Source organism: Lygodium microphyllum, chromosome 11 (assembly GCF_053477565.2).
Source record: "Lygodium microphyllum isolate KBCC chromosome 11, Lygodium_microphyllum_v1.1.10, whole genome shotgun sequence".
Lineage (NCBI taxonomy): Eukaryota > Viridiplantae > Streptophyta > Polypodiopsida > Schizaeales > Lygodiaceae > Lygodium > Lygodium microphyllum.
The window spans coordinates 102,810,527-102,828,493 of NC_141145.1; the positions used below are offsets into that span (position 1 = coordinate 102,810,527).

At 42.7% G+C, this 17,967-nt stretch overlaps 1 protein-coding gene across 4 annotated transcripts in view; it reads right to left on the bottom strand.

Annotated features, from left to right (window-relative positions):
• LOC148029174 (enoyl-CoA delta isomerase 1, peroxisomal-like) overlaps positions 1–17,967 on the bottom strand; it is a 93,586-nt gene that overhangs the window by 67,075 nt on the left and 8,544 nt on the right. For all 4 annotated transcript variants that reach the window (XR_015692388.1, XM_087687928.1, XM_087687929.1 and 1 more), the window contains 2 exons: positions 9,266–9,328; positions 9,050–9,123 (listed from right to left, as the gene is read on the bottom strand). Coding sequence is in view for 3 of the 4 variants with exons in the window: in XM_087687928.1 (XP_087544054.1) it covers positions 9,050–9,123; positions 9,266–9,328 (137 nt within the window). In the remaining variant the exon portion in view is untranslated. The remainder of the gene's footprint in view (positions 1–9,049; positions 9,124–9,265; positions 9,329–17,967) is intronic.

Genomic DNA, 17,967 nt, shown 5'->3' on the forward strand with positions numbered 1-17,967 from the left:
TATTTGTGAATATTGTACACTTGGAAAGAATTTTCGCAAACCCTTTTCCAATTTCCACCACAACTCATTGCAAAGATTTGCTTGATCTTATTCACACTGATATTTGTGGACCTTTATCTCTATCAAATGGGTATTTCATGACTTTTATTGATAACTTCTCAATATACAGCACTATTTTTCTCTTGCAACACAAATCAAAAGCTTTATTATCTTTTAAGCAATATCAAAAAGTTGTAGAACTTCATATTGGTCGTGGCATCAAGAAACTTCACAATGATAATGGTGAAGAATACATTTCAAATGATTTTGATGATTATTGTAATAATCAAGGTATTCATCATGAATATATTGTTCCCTACTCTCCTCAACAAAATGGTATTGCTGAACGTAAAAACACGACTATCCTCAATGCCATGCCATGCATGCTCATTCATTTTGACTTATCTCGATCTTTCTAGGCTGAAGCAATCTTAACAACAATATTTGTGCGAAATCATCTTCCTACAATTGCTCCTAGTAAAATACCAATTACTATTTGGACACGTGAAACTGCTATTTCATATTTTCGAACCACTGAATGTATTCCTTATATTCATGTACCCAAACAGACTCACAAAAAACTTGATCCTCCTGGTTTGAAAGTTATTTTCATTGGATATTCAATTTCTTCTAAGGGATACAAGTTTTATGATCCATCCTCCAAGAAGGTCATCGACGTTGATGATACAAAGTCATTACTCGTTGCTTTTCCTTTTCTATATGATGATGAACCTCCTTTACGGGATAATATTGACTCTTCAAATCACAATTCACAACCTGCACCTATGATTGCTTATGATGACCTTGGCATTGATCTTTATATTGATCTTCCTATTGATAATAAGCACGGTACTACATGTCATGTTTATGATGCTAATATTCTTGAGAATGCTCTCAATATTTGTGAAGACCCTGTCTCTTAAAGTGATGCCATATCATCCCCACAAAAGAAACAATGGCAAGAGGCTATGGAAGCTAAGTATGAATCTCTTCTCTCTAAAGGTACATGGGTTCTAACTAAGTTACCACCTGGACGTATCGCTATTAAATACAAGTGGGTTTATAAAGCTAAAACAAAAGCAGATGGAACATTTGACAAATTCAAAGCAAGGCTAGTTGCCAAAGGTTTCTCATAAATTGCAGGAGTTGATTATCAAGAAACTTTCTCACATGTTGTTCGTATTAGCAATATTCGGATCTTATTGGCTTTTGCTATTGAGTTTGATTTGGAGATTCACCAAATGGATGTAAGAGTTGCTTTTCTTAATGGCAATTTAAAAGAAGAGATACATGGAGTAACCAAAGTGATTTATAGTCAAACATAAGAAAAATCTTGCTTGCAAACTTCATCAAGCACTCTATGGTCTCAAACAATCTTCACGAGCTTGGTATCAAAAGATTGATCTCTTTCTTACAAAACAAGATTTTATCTCTTGTTCTTCAGATCCTAACTTATATGTCAGCGTTACAATGATAGTTTTGTTATTCTTGCTCTATATGTGGATAATACCATACTTGTTTCTAACAATCTCAACTTCCTTCAACAAGTAAAAAAGATTGCCTTCTACATTTGACATGGTGAATGTTGGAGACATACACTCATGTCTTGGTATCAAAATTCAATGCTATCAAGAAAATTGTATTTTATTACTACATCAAACAAAGTTCATTGAAGATATTATTCAAAAGTTTGGTTTGGGTTCTACACATCCTACTACTACTTCTATCATCTAAGCTCTACCAAAAATTCTCATTTTTTGCAAAATGATGGACAATTAGCATTACATCGACCTTATGCTAATCTTGTTGGATATCTCCAATTTGTTGGCTTAAATTCTCATTCTTTTTACTACAAGTTTTCTTGGACATCTTAGTTCTCCATACCTTAAATATTGGACTGCGGCTAAACAAGTTTTGTGAGTATTTGAAAGGCACTAAAGATTTTGGGTTGGTTTATTGGCACCAACAAAACTCTGATTCTCTGCATTCTCTTCACCTTATGGGTTATACACATGCAAATTGGGCAAGCTCTCACTTATCTATACATTCTACAAGTGAAAATTGTATCCTTGTCAATGGTTGTCTTGTTTCTTGGACTAGCAAGAAACAACATTGTGATATTGTTTTCACTACAAAGGTTGAATATGTAGTTGCATCTTTAGCGGCTCGAGAGCTAGTATGGCTTCGACAAGTTCTATCAAATATTGACCATCCTCATCTCTCCAACAAACCACTTCGATGTGCTAACCAAAGTGCTATTAGTCTTGCTAAAGTGTCATAACAAGTCTAAACATATTGCAGTGCATTATCATTGTGTTTGATATGAAGTAAAGAAAGACACAATCATGATTGAACATTGTCCAAGTGATCAAATGACTACATATATATTCACCAAAGGACTCAATGAAGCACGCTTCACTCTCCTGCGCTCGAAACTTGGAGTTATCTCAACTTCAATCTTTGGGAATTAATCTACTATGACATTGTATTGCCGTTGTACATACTTCTTGTAGGTGCCATACACTTCACACATGCATATACACCTCAAACCTCTTGGTCATCTTTGTACATACATATTCAATTTCACTTTACATGCACGGATTTGTTAGCCAATGTCATTTCCTGGACAGTCAAGCAGCGTACGGCAGCAGGCAGGATGCCACGTCAGCAACGTACGGCAGCAAGCAAGATGCCACATCAGCAAGGTTGTGCAATCGGCCAGTTTTCTTGCAATCGGCTACATTAAATGCAACCGACCTGGTGCTGGGATTTCCTATTTTTTCGGATATTTATAGCCGGTTTCGTGGCTCACTCCAGCATTCATTATTCAAATTCTGATCTTGAGATCTGTTGGCTGAGACAGACTGTGCTCGGGCTGACGGAGATCGAGGTCATCAAGTCGGAGACATACACAGATATTTCCTCTGCCCTCTTGCGTATTTCTGCACTCTTATACAGTATACTACACCGCAGATTTTCTGCATTTACACTGTCTCCTTTTCTCTCTCTCTCCTCTCTGTGTTCTCTCTCTCTCTGTCTTTGTCCTACGCTTCTGCATTGTTGCACTCTAACATGGTATCAGAGCGGTGAAGATGGACTGACTCAGGGCTGACTCAGGGCTGAACCTATCTGAAGAGGAGTTTTCATTGCGACACAAGGCTGCATTTCCAATTTTCGAGGGCAAGCACGAGGGCTCGCATCGGATCAAGACTGAAGCAAGCATGTGCGTGCGGGAAAGGAGTCTAATCGGTGAATTTGCTGCAGGTTATTGCTGTTCAAAGGGAAGGAAGGCTGCGTTTGAGGCCTTCCATTGCAAATCTTACCTTTTCATCGCCTCCGGCGGGTGAAGAAGGTTTGGGCAGCGGAGGAATTCAGTCCTAGAAGGCTGTGTTTTCACAGTCAGAGGGGGCTGCTTTTGCGTTTGTGCAAGTATTGCAAGTTAACATGTCTTCAGAGACTGATTTGGAGTTCCAGGTGATCATGGACAAGAATGTGCATGTCCTACCGACTCTTCCAACGGATCAAAAGCTTGATGGTGACAATTACCGCATTTGGCGGGTGATGATGTTGGCCATTTTAGAGTCTTATGATTTGGTGGAACTGGTGATGGAGGAGATTAACAGGCCCTCGGTAAGGGATGAGTCCAAACTCTCTTCCAATGCTCGTGCAGAGTTGACTAAGGCCCACTCTCATTGGAACAAACTGAATGCCAGGATTCGATCTTTTCTGTTTCTGTCTTGCACCATGGCCGTGATCGCTCACATCGAGCACTTGACGGTGGCTCGTGAGATATGGTTGGAGCTCGATCAGATGTACAACCGGATGACCCTAATGAAGAGGATTTCTTTGGAGGTGCAGATGCGGACTTTGTCTGTGAATAAGTCTTCTTCGCTTCGGGAACACATCAACAAGCTTCGACAACTTCAGATGCAGGTTCAAAATGCGGAAAAGCCTATTTCTTCCGAAGACATGGCGATCACTTTACTATCCCAGTTACCGCCACGATTCGGTACTTTTTATTCCGCTCTTATTGCTTCAAGGCGAGAGTCAACTCTACAGTGGGAAGAGTTGGTTCCTATGGTCTTGGACCAGGAGGAACAATTGAAGGGACAGCATGCTTCCAAATCGGAGGCATTGGTTGGTCAAGCCTCTCAGAAGAAGAGCAAGGACCAAAAGAAGAAGGAGGACAACAAATCCAAGAAGGACAAGGAGAAGGAATCAACTTGCCATATTTGTGGTAAGACTGGTCACTGGAAGAAGGATTGCCCCGACAAAGACAAGAAGGATACCAAGAAGAAGAACACGAAGGACTCTGGAGCAATGGCTGCACCCTCATCAGCTGCTTTTCTACACTTAGCAATCATTGAGGACTCTATACCGACAACTTCTGATGCTGCGATGACAGCTCCTCAAGCTCGAGAGTGGATTGTGGACAGTGGTGCCTCACGGCACATGACTCCTTCCGTTGGTGTTACCCATTTGCAACCTTCGCGTGGACAGATTCTCATTGGAGACAACTCTTCTGTCTATTGCTGCGCGGGGTGAGATGCAACTTATTCCAAATGGACGTGCTGGTACCCACACCTCTGAGGTGTTGCATGTGCCAGGATTGGGGTATCATTTACTTTCGGTTCATAAGATTTGTGCTCTTGGTCTCTTGGTGAAGTTTGACAATGATACTGTTCGAGTCCTTGATCGTGGATCGAGGAAGGTTCTCTCTGCAGGGTATGAGGAGAATGGAGTCTACAAATTGAAGTCTTCTTCAGCTCTTACTTCTCTTCTTCTTACTTCTCAAACACAGTTTGAGCTATGGCATGCTTGGTTTGGCCACCTGAACTACGAGTACCTTCGGAAGGCGTAGCGAGGGTCCTTTGTCCGAGGCTTACCGGACATAGTGGTGAGCCATCAGTCATGTGTCTCCTGCATTCATGGGAAACTGCATCGAGATGCGATTCCCAACAAAGCTTCTAGGCAGTCTACTTCACCCATGGAGCTTATATCTACAGATCTTTGTGGCCCGATGAGGACCGAGTCCCTGAACAGGAGCTTGTACTTCATGTTGATCGTAGATGACTACAGCAGGATGACTTGGGCCTATTTCTTGACTTTGAAGTTGGAGGCTTTTACTCATTTCAAGGATTAGCTTCCCTTTGAGGAGAACTGTTCTAACAAGCACCTGAAGACCTTGCATTCAGACAAGGGAGGTGAATTTATGTCTAATGAGTTTGCTCGTTTTTGTGCAAATAGGCGCATTCACCAGGAGTTTGCTAACACCAACACTCCCCAAGAGAATGGCATTTTGGAACGAAAGAACCGAAGTGTGATCGAGATGGCATGCACCATGATGGAGCACCGCAAGACACCTCAGTTTCTGTGGGCCGAGACAATGGCTACCGTAGTTCACATCCTTAATTGATCTCCCACTTCGGCCGTTGATAGGATGACACCTTTTGAGGCTTACTTCAGGACTAAGCCTGATGTCTCTTATTTCAGAATCTTTGGGTGTGACGCTTATGTGCACATTCCGAAGACGCAGCGTGATAAGTTCGAGGCGGCTTCCCAACGACAAGTTTTTGTTGGCTATAGCTCCCAATCCCACGGTTATCGTTTGTTTGATCCCGTTAAGCGGGATGTCTACACAAGCCGAGATGTGCAGTTCGTGGAAGTACTGGCCACAGAGGGGGTTGAGGAGCACCCCCTCCTTGGAGATCCAGGGGAGAGTTGGGCTCCCGAGACAACTTCTTTGGAGCCAGAGCCTCTTGATGGAGATTCTTCTTTGGATTCAGAGTCTTCTCTTCCACCGACCACCCCCTAGGAGCTTCCGCCGATGGATGTTCCTAAGTCTTCAGCAGATGGACAGCGATGGGGAGAGGTTCGTCCTCCTCCTCGTTGGACCCGTGACACCCTCCGAGATTCAGGGATCGAGGGGGTCCTGAGAAGTGAGAACCGCAGGATGGACCGCGGAGGTCACGGAGGAACCAGGCACATTCTTTGGAGCTTGTCTGCTCCAACTATTGTTTACTGACCCGTGTTATGCAGGATCGAGAGCCCACTTCAATGAAGGAGGCTTTGCAGTCTGATCATTCACGGAAGGCCATGGAAGCCGAGTTGGAGACTATTGAGAGGAATGGCACTTGGTCTCTTGTGCCTTGTCCCTCTCACAAGAAGGTGATTGGTGTCAAGTGGGTCTTCAAGACCAAGTATCTTAGCGATGGTTCTTTAGACAAGCACAAGGCTCGCCTTGTTGCTAAAGGTTTTGCTCAGTGCCCAGTTATTGATTTCCATGATACTTTTACCCCCACTGCTCGTATGGTGACTATTCGAGCTGTTCTTACCTTGGTTGGCCATAATAGATGGCCTGTTTATCAGTTGGATGTGAAGTTGGCCTTTCTAAATGGTGCCTTGCAGGAGGAGATCTATGTTGAGCAGCCTCTTGGCTTTGGATCCTCGAATGGAAAAGTTTACAAGTTGAAGAAGGCCTTGTATGGTCTCAAGCAAACTCCGCGTGCATGAAACGAGAAGATTGACTCGTTTCTTGAGTCGAAGTTGGGATATCGGCGCTCCACGGCCAATCCGCAGCTTTATGTACACACTTCCGAGGTTGGTCGTATGTTGTTTGTGTTGTATGTTGATTTGATTTTAACAGGGGATCGTGCACAGAAGGTCCGAGAGACCAAGACAACTTTACATCAGGCATTCGAGATGACGGATTTGGGGCTTCTTCATTTCTTCTTGGGTCACGAGATTTATCAGTCTCAGAGGGGGATTTTCATCTCTCAGCAGAGGTACATTCAAGAGCTCTTGGTGACTTTCGAGATGGAGACTTGTCGACCCATTACTACTCCTATGGATCCGAATTGGAAGGCCACTTCATACTTAGATTCTCCCGTGATGGATGCTTCGCGCTACCGTCACTTGATTGGATCCTTGATTTGCTTTGTTTTGCTATGGGTCTTTTGGCAGGGTTCATGACAGAACCCAAATAGGTGCATTGGCAAGCTGCCCTCCGGATTCTTCGGTATTTGAGGGAGACCTCTAACTTAGGGATTTCTTATCCCACAGGTACAGATTCTACAGATCTGGTTTTTGCAGGTTGGAGTGACTCGGATTGGACTAGCGATGTGGACCACCGTCGATCTACTACAGGCTATTGTTTTATCTTGGGTACAGGTGTTACCTCTTGGAGTAGCAAGAAGCAGCCCACTGTAGCCCTTTCTTCTACTGAGGCGGAGTATTGGACCGCGTCTTCCACCACATGTGAGGTTGTGTGGCTTCGGAGATTGTTGGAGCTTGGCTGCCCCCAGACTCGTCCTACTCTTCTGCGATGCGACAATGAGAGTTGCATTGCCTTGGTCTAGAATCCAATATTCCATGTCTAGACGAAGCACATTGAGATCCAGTATCACTTCATTCGGGAGAAGCTTTTGGATGGGACCATTGATGTGGAGTACTGCAAGACGGAGGATAATCTTGCAGATTTGTTTACGAAGGCGCTTTCCCAGGCTCTTCTTCGACAGCATTCCAGATCCCTCGGTCTTTTGATCCATCCAAGATCTGAGAGGGAATGTTAGCCAATGTCATTTCCTGGACAGTCGAGCAGCGTACGGCAGCAGGTAGGATGCCACATCAGCAGCGTATGGCAGCAAGCAGGAGGCCACGTCAGCAGGGCTGTGCAATCGGCCAGTTTTCCTACAGTCGGCTGCATTAAATGCAGCCGACCTGGTGCTGGGATTTCCTATTTTTCTGGCTATTTATAGCTGGTTTCGTGGCTCACTCCAGCAATCATTATTCAAATTCTAATCTTGAGATCTGTTGGCTGAGACAGACTGTGCTCGAGCTGACGGAGATCGAGGTCATCAAGTCGGAGACATACGCAGATATTTCCTCTGCCCCCTTGTGTATTTCTGCACTCTTATATAGCATACTACACCGCAGATTTTCTACGTTTACACTGTCTCCTTTTCTCTCTCTTCTCTCTGTGTTCTCTCTCTCTATCTTTGTCCTACGCTTCCGCATCGCTGCACTCTGACAGGATTCACTTTACATGCACACAATAATTCTTCTTAATCATGTTTGTACATTTGTATATAGGAGTTCGGGTTTTTTCCAAGTGCTCCCAAAGGGTTTTTTCTTCTGCAGCTAAAGACCTTTGTTTGAGTAGGAGTATTGGAGCTATATATAGCTCACCCTATCTAGACTAGATCTCACCTATATATATGTAGATTGTGATCAATATGAAATAGTCTTTGGAAGTCTACATGGTGTCTCTTCTTCTCTCTCTCACATCTCTACATGTCTTCTCTCTCTACATCTCTACACAAAGGACTCAACAAGATAACCATTAAGAACAGTTGTCCACTTCCCTTGATCCCAAAACTCTTGAAGCAACTTGAAAGAGCAAAGATATTGTCCATCCCCTCTTCCTCTATGGAAACACCTACTACCATCAATCACAATTAGTCTAGTCTAGCACTCAATTGGATTCTGATCCTCACTGTATCCTGCAAATGTGCTTTCTATTTCTATCCTTGGATACATCAACATGCCTGGGCTGTCAAAGACATACTTTTTGGCATTGCATGATCAGCTTTCAGTGCTATTTACTCCTTCTACACCTTCTCAGAGTTGAGCTCCTTGCTCTTTTCTGCAAGTTTCGGTGAATGAGTGCACAGGCACCTGCTTGACTTGGATCTTGCTGACCAATCAGCAATGACTCTAAGAGCTCTTAATGTATCCCAGATTAGCAAGCCAGCTTTTGCAAATTAGCCTAAAACACTTCCTATGCAGAGAGAACCTCAAAGGACAGTAAAATTGTGCCACTAACTGCAAAACCTCATTCACCAGAATTCAACATTCTTGAAGAGGAAGTTAGGTATTCCCTGCTGAGTTTTCACGTTTTCTATATTTTTGGCCAATACTTTTCTAGGATTAGAATTGTCACTCATCTTTTAGAGTGTTCAATAACAAACACATGGTACACTTTCACATATGAAAGTACTGGAAAAGTTACCATATTGCAGCAACTGTTGGAATAGGAAAGCAAAGGATTCTTTGTAGCAATTTATGAAAAGTCACTATCAGTACCTGCACATAAGTACAGAGACACTTTACAGTCTAACCACGATATTTACATTCAAGTTCACCAAATGCCAAATACGCATAGCAAAGCTTATCTAGAGACAAATTAGTACTAAGCCCAATATGTATCATGCAAATAATCACTCACAGTATTTTTATCTGGGTTATGTTTCAAAAATTCAAGATCGAGCCCATTAGAGAAGAATCTTCCCTGCAAATTAAAAATAAACATCAGTCCAACATGTAATATAATCTACAAGCCTCAATTGTGGAAAGAACATACACTCTAAAGTACAAAATCACTTGCAAGTCTCACTCAATTGTGAAAAGACCATCTTTCAGTCAAAGCACAAGATGACAGTGAAACCACTACTGGAGGCTAAGATCCCTCGTCCTTCTAAATGACATACTCCTTAGCAAGGGTGGTTCTAGCCTGAATTCACAACTGTGAATGTGAATAAAAATGTGTCCAACTATTCCTCTGCAATGAAACAGAAAAAGTCAAGGTGTTGGATTTTGGATCAACCATCCCAACTTAGAAAACAGACACTAAGAAGATTCCATGATTTGGGTCACATGAATGCATTGGACACCTGGGGGATTTTCAGATTACAAGATTCAGTCAAAAGTGCAAATTAGGGACTTGGGGCACATTTTGAATATCTGTAAACGCCCCGAACAACGTAGTATGCTTAACAATTATGATATTCGCTTGTTTTCGAGATTTAATATAAAAGAGAATGAACACTTAAAGCTGAAAATGAAAATTACTCACAAAATTACAGCCATGAAAATGTAAAAGTAATGGAGACAAGATTGAGGGTTGAAGATGGGCAATCCCCCCCCCCCCCGAAGGAATGTATTTCTGCTCAACCCAAGTCCCTTAGGGAAGAGCTCAGTTACAATCAATCTTAGAGTGAGAAGAAGTAATTCTCACTCTCACAAGATCATGCAAAGATGTACAAACACACATGCATTATCTATTATGCAATGATAAGAACTGATTTCTTTACAATATGAGAGAAGAAAGAGGGGAAATCAGCCTTTCTCCATCGTTGAACAGCAGTACATGGGTAGGGCTTGCTTCTTGTTGCCAAAAATGGAAGAAAGAGCTCGAGAAGGAGGTGCTGTAATGAATTTACAGGCTTGCTGTCCTGTAAAACAGCAGTGATAGAAGAGGGAATATGGAGGAATTTGATAATGGAGAAGTGGGGGATGATGATGGGGATGGATGGGGCCAGTTTTTGGCTATCTGTGGGTGCTGTACATGAGTTTACAGCAAAGAAAAATGATGCTGAATGAAGAAAACCGAGCTCTTATTTATAGTAGAGGGAAGAGCTAGTACAAAAGGGGAAAGTGGAGTAGCACAAGACAAGTGTCCAGCCACATGTCATGAGATGTGACAAGTGGTGAGACACTTGTCTCTTCTCTATGGCCTTCCTTTTTGGGCTGAATACTGTCAAGAATAGAAACAACCAAATTTAGTAAGCACAGTCAAAGTACAGAATTTACTATTTTTAGAATGACATCCCTATTTTTTAGAACTAGCATTTTTAGGCTAATTCGAGGCTCCTAAAATTTAGGGACCTCCTAAAATTTAGGAACCCCCCCAATATGGGTGTCATATGAAAGCTTTTTCCGTGTACATCACAAAAACGGTATCAGAATCTTCATGTGACTTTTCTATGCAAAGAAATTTGCATTTCAAGCTTTCAGCCCACACATGCACATTGTACAAGCATTTCATGATCATGCCATCTTATTGGTTGTAACTATCTGTTCTGGCAAATCTAGCCCACACTTCAAGGCATCAATCCTTTCTGTGTGCGAGTCTAACCCTGATATGCGTGAGTTCTGGTCACAGGCACCCAATCGGGCCATATAGGTGGAAGTGTGAACTATCTTTTCTCTAGCCCACCGCGTGGGTTCACCATAACCTGTGACCACTCATCAGTGGCCAGCTCCAATGCACTTTTCTTTACATCTAATTAGTGCAAAGGAAACAAATTTAATAAATCATTATATAGACAAATTAATGAAAAAGGATACAAATTCTGTTTCTATAGAGTTGTGACAATATCCCCCTTGCATCACAAACAGTCAACCCATTCTAGGATGGCTAGGACATCCATCCCCTTGTGAGGGATCAAATAGAGCATGCCCCTGCCCCCCTCCCCCCAATTAAAAGAAAAAAGAAGCATGCACAGCATGCATAAAATCAGAGGAAGGGCATCCAAGGAGTTGGAAAACCCATCCCCTGTGACTATGGCCATGTGGCCTAATTGCAAGCACGTGGCCATACAAATGACAAAAATGCATGATCAAGAGAATAGTTTCTTTCTTGGATGCTTCTTACAAGTTTCGTGCCTATAAGACATGCATTCCTTTTGAATATGAAACACGCAAGATCTTCAATAAAGACTGACTTCACATATAACAAGAAGCGGCTAAGATCAAAGCTTATATTGCTATGACATGTTAAATACACCTTGTATTTTCCTATGAGTCGATCTAGTGTGAGCACAACCTATCCATGGGCACTTTTTATCCTCTTGCGTGAGACGGGTATTTCCTCCTATGAACACACTTTAGTGTGGAGGTCTTAAATAACCCAGCAAAAATCACCGACAGATGGCTCAAATAAGCAGAGCTTACTTAGCACTCTGTAAGTAGGGTTTCACAAAAGCGGATTGTGCCTTGAGCTAACAAGCTAAAGCTTCATACATATTGCCTTCAAGTGTTATGTATAATATTTTGATTGAAAGATGTCCACTTAGATCAAGAATCACATTCCAATCTACTATCTTTATGCATATAAACAGATGCATACCTTGTTTTTCTTTCCCTACTCTCGTCATTAAAGTGGGTCTAAAGACAATATTTGCAGAGGATGATGCTGTCAAAGTGAAGCAATGCGGAAGGGAATGACCAAGACAAAGAGTGAAAACAGAGAGAAAGAGACAGTGAAACACAAAAAATCTGCTGTGAAGAATGCTGTATAAGGATGTAGAAATATACACAGGTGCAAAGAGAATATATGCATGTCTCCACCTCGAAGATCTCAGTCTCAATCAGCCCCAAGAGCAATCTCCACGGTCTGCAGCCTGAAATCTGTGAAAACAACTGATCAAGACTCTGCTGGAATCAAGGCCTATAAATAGGCTGGGGAAAAACACGAAAAAACATGCAGGTCGGCTGCATTAAATACAGCAGCCGACTGTTGCTGTCCGATTGCCTACCACGTGTCACCTACGTCTGTCTGACCTGCCACGTGTCATCTGCCTTGCTGCTTGCACTCCCGCCATGTGGACTGCCTGCTAAAAACTGCACCTGCCTGTCCACGGAATGTCACTCTCTAACACCCCCTCTTAGATCCTGGACACAGCAGAAGGCTAAGGGATCTAGAGTGTTGTCGAAGTAAAGCCTAGGGAAGCGCCTTGGTAAATAAGCCTGCAAGATTGTCCTCTGTTTCCTCTGACTCTATTATCTCTTGTGGTCGTTCTTGTTGGGCATACACTTGTTAGGAGGCGGTCTTTGTAGGGTATAAATGTGTCACCTCCTCGATCACTGGCCATTTCGCTCTCCTAGACAATTTTGGAGGAACGTTAAGGATCTCAAATACTTTTTTATTAGTAGTGTGCAAGGGCCTCAATACCTTGTCGAACCTATACCTAATTCAGCTGTGACCATACTAAAGTCTTTGTCCATCAAAGTCACTCTATGAGTGTGGGCAGCAACAATATAAGCATCATTCATAAAATCAATTACAAAGTCTTCAACTGTCTCCTGAAGGCAAAGAATGGCTGCAAGCTGCCTTTTTTTTGCATGCCAACTTCAGTGGACACCCTTGATAATCTATAAGGAATATCTTTAACAACTCTGATAATTGTTGTCTTCGGAATCACATGTTGTGTAGCTCTTTGTGCCTTCCTTATGTCACTAAAACATTTCTGAACATAATAAAATCTAGACTTTCTATTTCTCTTGGACTAGGGTCTTCTTCTCCATGGGCATAAGAGGACCAATTAAATGGTGTCATGAGGACATGTATTTTTGAAACCTCACTTAACATATGGATTAATTTTTAATCACATGATTAAGTAAATGTTGCACATGTGAGGTGTAACTGGTGTTAGAGTAAATTTACGAGCCCAAGACCCGAGAAAATCACGGGATGTCAAAGGCAAAAGTTGTTATAAGTTATATTGCATAGGTACTTGGTGGTATCTAGTGTCAATTGTTAGCCTAGGTCATTCATTTGGCCATAAGTGTCAATAAGGTAATACTAGAGATGTGGCGTTTAATGGTACCTAACGTCGATCTAATGGTCAAAGATGGCAAAGAGACTCAGGAGTGAAAGATGCCTAGCCAATTTAATTATTGGCCTGTCAAATTATTTTTCTAGGCACCGAAATAATTATTAGACTAATTTTTAATAATTAAATGCTAAAAATTAATATTTAATGATGAATAATGTTGGAAAAACCATTTGAAAAGGCTGCCACTTGGCAAACTTGCCCATACAAGCTGGTAAAAGACTGAAGAAGAGGAAAAACGAGCTTGCTATAGCAAATGTGGGAGAGCTATGAGCAACCATGGCCAGTCTATTTTCAGCCATTGCAGCTAGTCACGAGTGAGTTTTGAGGAGGCGATTGCAGATACAGACCCTCCACAGCTGGGCGATTGCATCTAGGTACAAGGTGACAGCTGATTTGAATGCCTCAGTTATGGGCAACAACATTTAATGTTGTTATGGCAAGGTAGCAACTACGTTGGACTGATTTTCAATCATTCTTCATGACAAAACTCTAAACTTTCTCTCTCTACAACTTTCTCTCTCATCTAGCCATTTCACAGTCTTGCTCCAAAGATCTCAACATTTGGACCCTTGGAGGCCCTCGAGAAGTGTGCCGAAATTTGGAAGCTCCAAGACTTGGATGTTTCAAGGCTAAAAGTGGATTTCAACTAAATTCAGGTGGAGAACTACCTAGCCATTGAATTTGGGGCATTTCCATTGTCTATGAAGTGGGTGAAGGCCAATTAAGTGCCCAAATCAAAGGGCAAATCAGATTGAAAATTTGCTCGTCACTTTGGATAGCAAAGGGAGTTTAGATTGCGAAGGGGATCGAGACAATCCCATTATAAATCAACTTCTTCTTCAATAAAGCTAAAGAAATACTGAAAGGGACACCAATTTTGGGGCCAATTGCATTGTCCAAGATCAATAGGTAAATTTGTATTTTCAGATTTGCATTTATTGTTTGCTGCTATAATTAAGTTCTAATCAGGTATTTACCACCCATCCACGAAAGAAAGGCTAGTTTCAAATGGTCTCATCCAAAATCTTCACCCGAATGAAATGGTACTAGATCTCAATATTTTTGGTCCAAGCATGAAACACAAGATTCCTAGCCAAGGCAATACAACTCTCATTGTCGCACTATAGAATAGCAGAACCTGTTTGTGGGCAGCCAAGCTCCTCCAAAAACCTACAAAGCTACATTGTCTCACATGTAGTAAAAGATGTCGCCCAATACTCCACCTTAGTCGAAGAGAGGACAACCGTAGGTTGCTTCTTGCTGCTCCAAGCACCAGCACCAGCACCCAAGGTAAAACAATAACCTGTCATGGACCTCCGATGATCCATATCACCAACCCAATCTGAATCACTCCAACCTGTAAGCACCAAGTCCGTAGCACCTATATCAGCAAGATAATAGATCCCAAAATTAAGAGTCCCTCGTGTGAACTACAAAATCCTCTGAACAGCCTACCAATGCACCATCTTGGGTTCACTCATGAACCCGGCCAGCACACCTACAACATAACATAAGTCAACACAGGTATTAAGAAGCCGACTCAAGGAACCAACCAACTGTCTATAACGGGTAGCATCCGCCAAAGGAGAATCGAAATGAGTTGTAGCCTTCCAATTTAGGTCCATAGGGGTCGTAAGAGACTTACATCCCTCCATCTCACACAGAGCCAAGAGAACCTGTACATACTGCTGCAGGGAAAGAAAGATCCCGCTCAAAGTCAAATAGATCTCATGACCTAGAAAGAAGTGAAGAAGTTCCATATCTGTCATCTCAAACTTCTCATGAAGTGCTGCCTTCGTCTGCTTGACCATCTAGGTATGGTCACCTATCACAATCAAGTCGTCCACATAAAGAACAAACACACGACCTCCACCTGAGGTGTGTACATACAATCGAGGGTCGGCTTTGGAACATTGATACCCTAATTTCTCTTGGAGAAATGAGTCAATCTTCTCATTCCAAGCATGAGGAACCTGCTTAAGGCCATAAAGAGCTTTCCACAACTTCTACACCTTACCATCAGAAGAATCGAAGCCTGGAGGCTGCTCAACATAGATCTCCTCCTTCAACAATCCATTCAAGAAGGCAGACTTCACATCCAGCTAATAGAGTGGCCATCTCCTATGGCTAGCCAAGGCAAGAACTACACAAATAGTGGCCATCCGAGTTGTAGGGGCAAAAGTATCATGGAAGTCAATGCCTGGGCGCTTTGCAAAACCTTTAGCAACAAGGCAAGCCTTGGGCTTGTCCAATGTGCCATCACTGCGGTACTTTGGTCTTGAAGACCCATTTGATTCCAATGATCTTATAAGGAGGCTACAGCACGAGATACCAAGTGCCATTCCTCTCAATCGACTCCAGCTCTTACTCCATCGCTTTCCACCAATGATCATGCTGCAAAGCCTCCTGCACGGAAGTGGACTCCCAATCCTGCATGACACGAGTCATCAAATAGTAATTAGTATAAACAAGCTCGGTGTGATATGCTTCGTTCCTCAAAGAACGCCACAGACCATCCTACGGCTACCACTCCTCAGGGACCTCCTCAATCCTTGCATCACAATGAGTGTCACGAGCCCAACAAGAAGGCGGCCAGCTCCGGCCTCGTCACTTTCCATCTGCAAAAGTTTCAAGTAGGTCTGCCGACAGCGAGGAAGCAATCTGTGAATCCCCGAGCTAAGAACTAAGCTCCTCATCCGAAGAAGAGTACTCAAGAGACGCAGACTCTAAAGGAACAGTCGAGGAGGCCCAACTATCACCGAGATCTCCAAGAACAAGGTGTTTCTCACCCCCCTCTATGACTAGAACTTCCACGAACCAAACATCACGGCTCGTGCAGACATCCCGCTTAACAATATCATACAATCGGTAACCTTGAGATTGCGAGCTATAGCCCACAAACACCTATCTTTTGGAAGCCACTTCAAATTTGTTACGTTGTCTTTGAGATGTGCACATAGGCATCACACCCAAACACCCTAAAATAAAAAACATCTGGCTTAGACCCAAAGTACGCCTCATGTGGAATCATGCCAACAACAACGGAAGTAGGGGAACGATTGAGGATGTGAACTACGACAGCAACAACCTCAACCCATGGACACTAAGGTGTCTGACAATGCTCCATCATGGTATGGGCCATCTTGATCACACTGCGATTCTTCCCCTCCAAGATGCCATTCTCGAGGAGTGTTGGTATTGGCAAACTCCTAGTGAATACCATAATCTGCATAAAAATGAGTAAACTCATTAGAAACAAATTCTCCACCCTTATCCGATTGTAAGGTCTTCAGCTTCCAGTCTAATCGGTTCTCCTCAAAGAGCAACCAATCCTTAAAGTTGAAGAAAGCCTCTGACTTCAACTTCAAGAAATAAGCCCATATCATCCTGTTGTAATCATCCACAATTAGCATAGTATACAAGCTCCCTCAAAGGAACTCCATCCAAATTGGTCCACAAATATCAGTAGAAACAAGCTCCAAGGGTGTTGAAGATTGTCTCGAAGCCCTGTGGAAAATAACATCACAAGTCTGCTTCCCACGGATGCAAGATACACAAGGCTATTGGCTCACCACAATATCCAGTAAACCTCAAACAAGCCATCCCTCTAACGCCTTTCCAACGAAGTTTGGCGGATGAGAAGAAGAGAAGTCAAGGCAGAAGAAGACAGCAACTTGTAGACTCCATTCTCCTCAAACCTAAAGAAAGAACCTGTCTCGATCCACGATCAAGAATCTGAAATGAATCCTCATCAAATTTGACCAAAAGGCCAAGGGCATAAATCTTGTGCACCGAAAGAACATGGTACCCCAGCCGACATATAAAGTACCTTGAATGTATGGGCACCACGTCCATCTCGAATAAGATGCATGTTTTCTTGTCCCCGTATAAAAATAGACGAACTATCACCAATGAGAATCTGGCCATGCGAAGGCCGCAAATGAGCAACACCTGCTAAAGATATCATGTGTCGGGAGGCACCACTGTCAACAATCCAATTCCGAGTGGAGGGGGCCGTCAACGCAGCATCAAAAACCATCAAGGTCGAATCTTTAACCACCTCCAAGTGAAGGAAAGCAACTGATGAGGGAGCAACCATTGCTCTGAAATCCTTGGAAGATTTCTTCTTCGTCTCCTTCTCCTTCTTCTCCTTATCAAGGCAATCCTTCTTCCAATGACATATTTTGCCACAAATGTGACAAGTAGACTCCTTTTTTTGGTCCTTCCCCTTCTTCTGAGAGGACTGACCGACCAAGGTCTCGGATTTCGAAGCATTAGTACCGTTCAGTTGCTCCTCTTGATCCAAGACCATAGGAACCAACTCTTCCCACCGAAGAGTCTCATTCAAGGCTTCAAGGCGGAATAAAAACCATTGAAGCAATGCAGTATCTGTGAAAGAAGAGTTATCGCCATGTCTTCACAAGTGATTACATTCCTTGCGTTTTGAACCTGCATCGGAAGCTACCTCAGCTTGTTGATATGCTCCCACATAGAAGACTTGTTGACACTCGTGATCTGCATCTGCACTTCC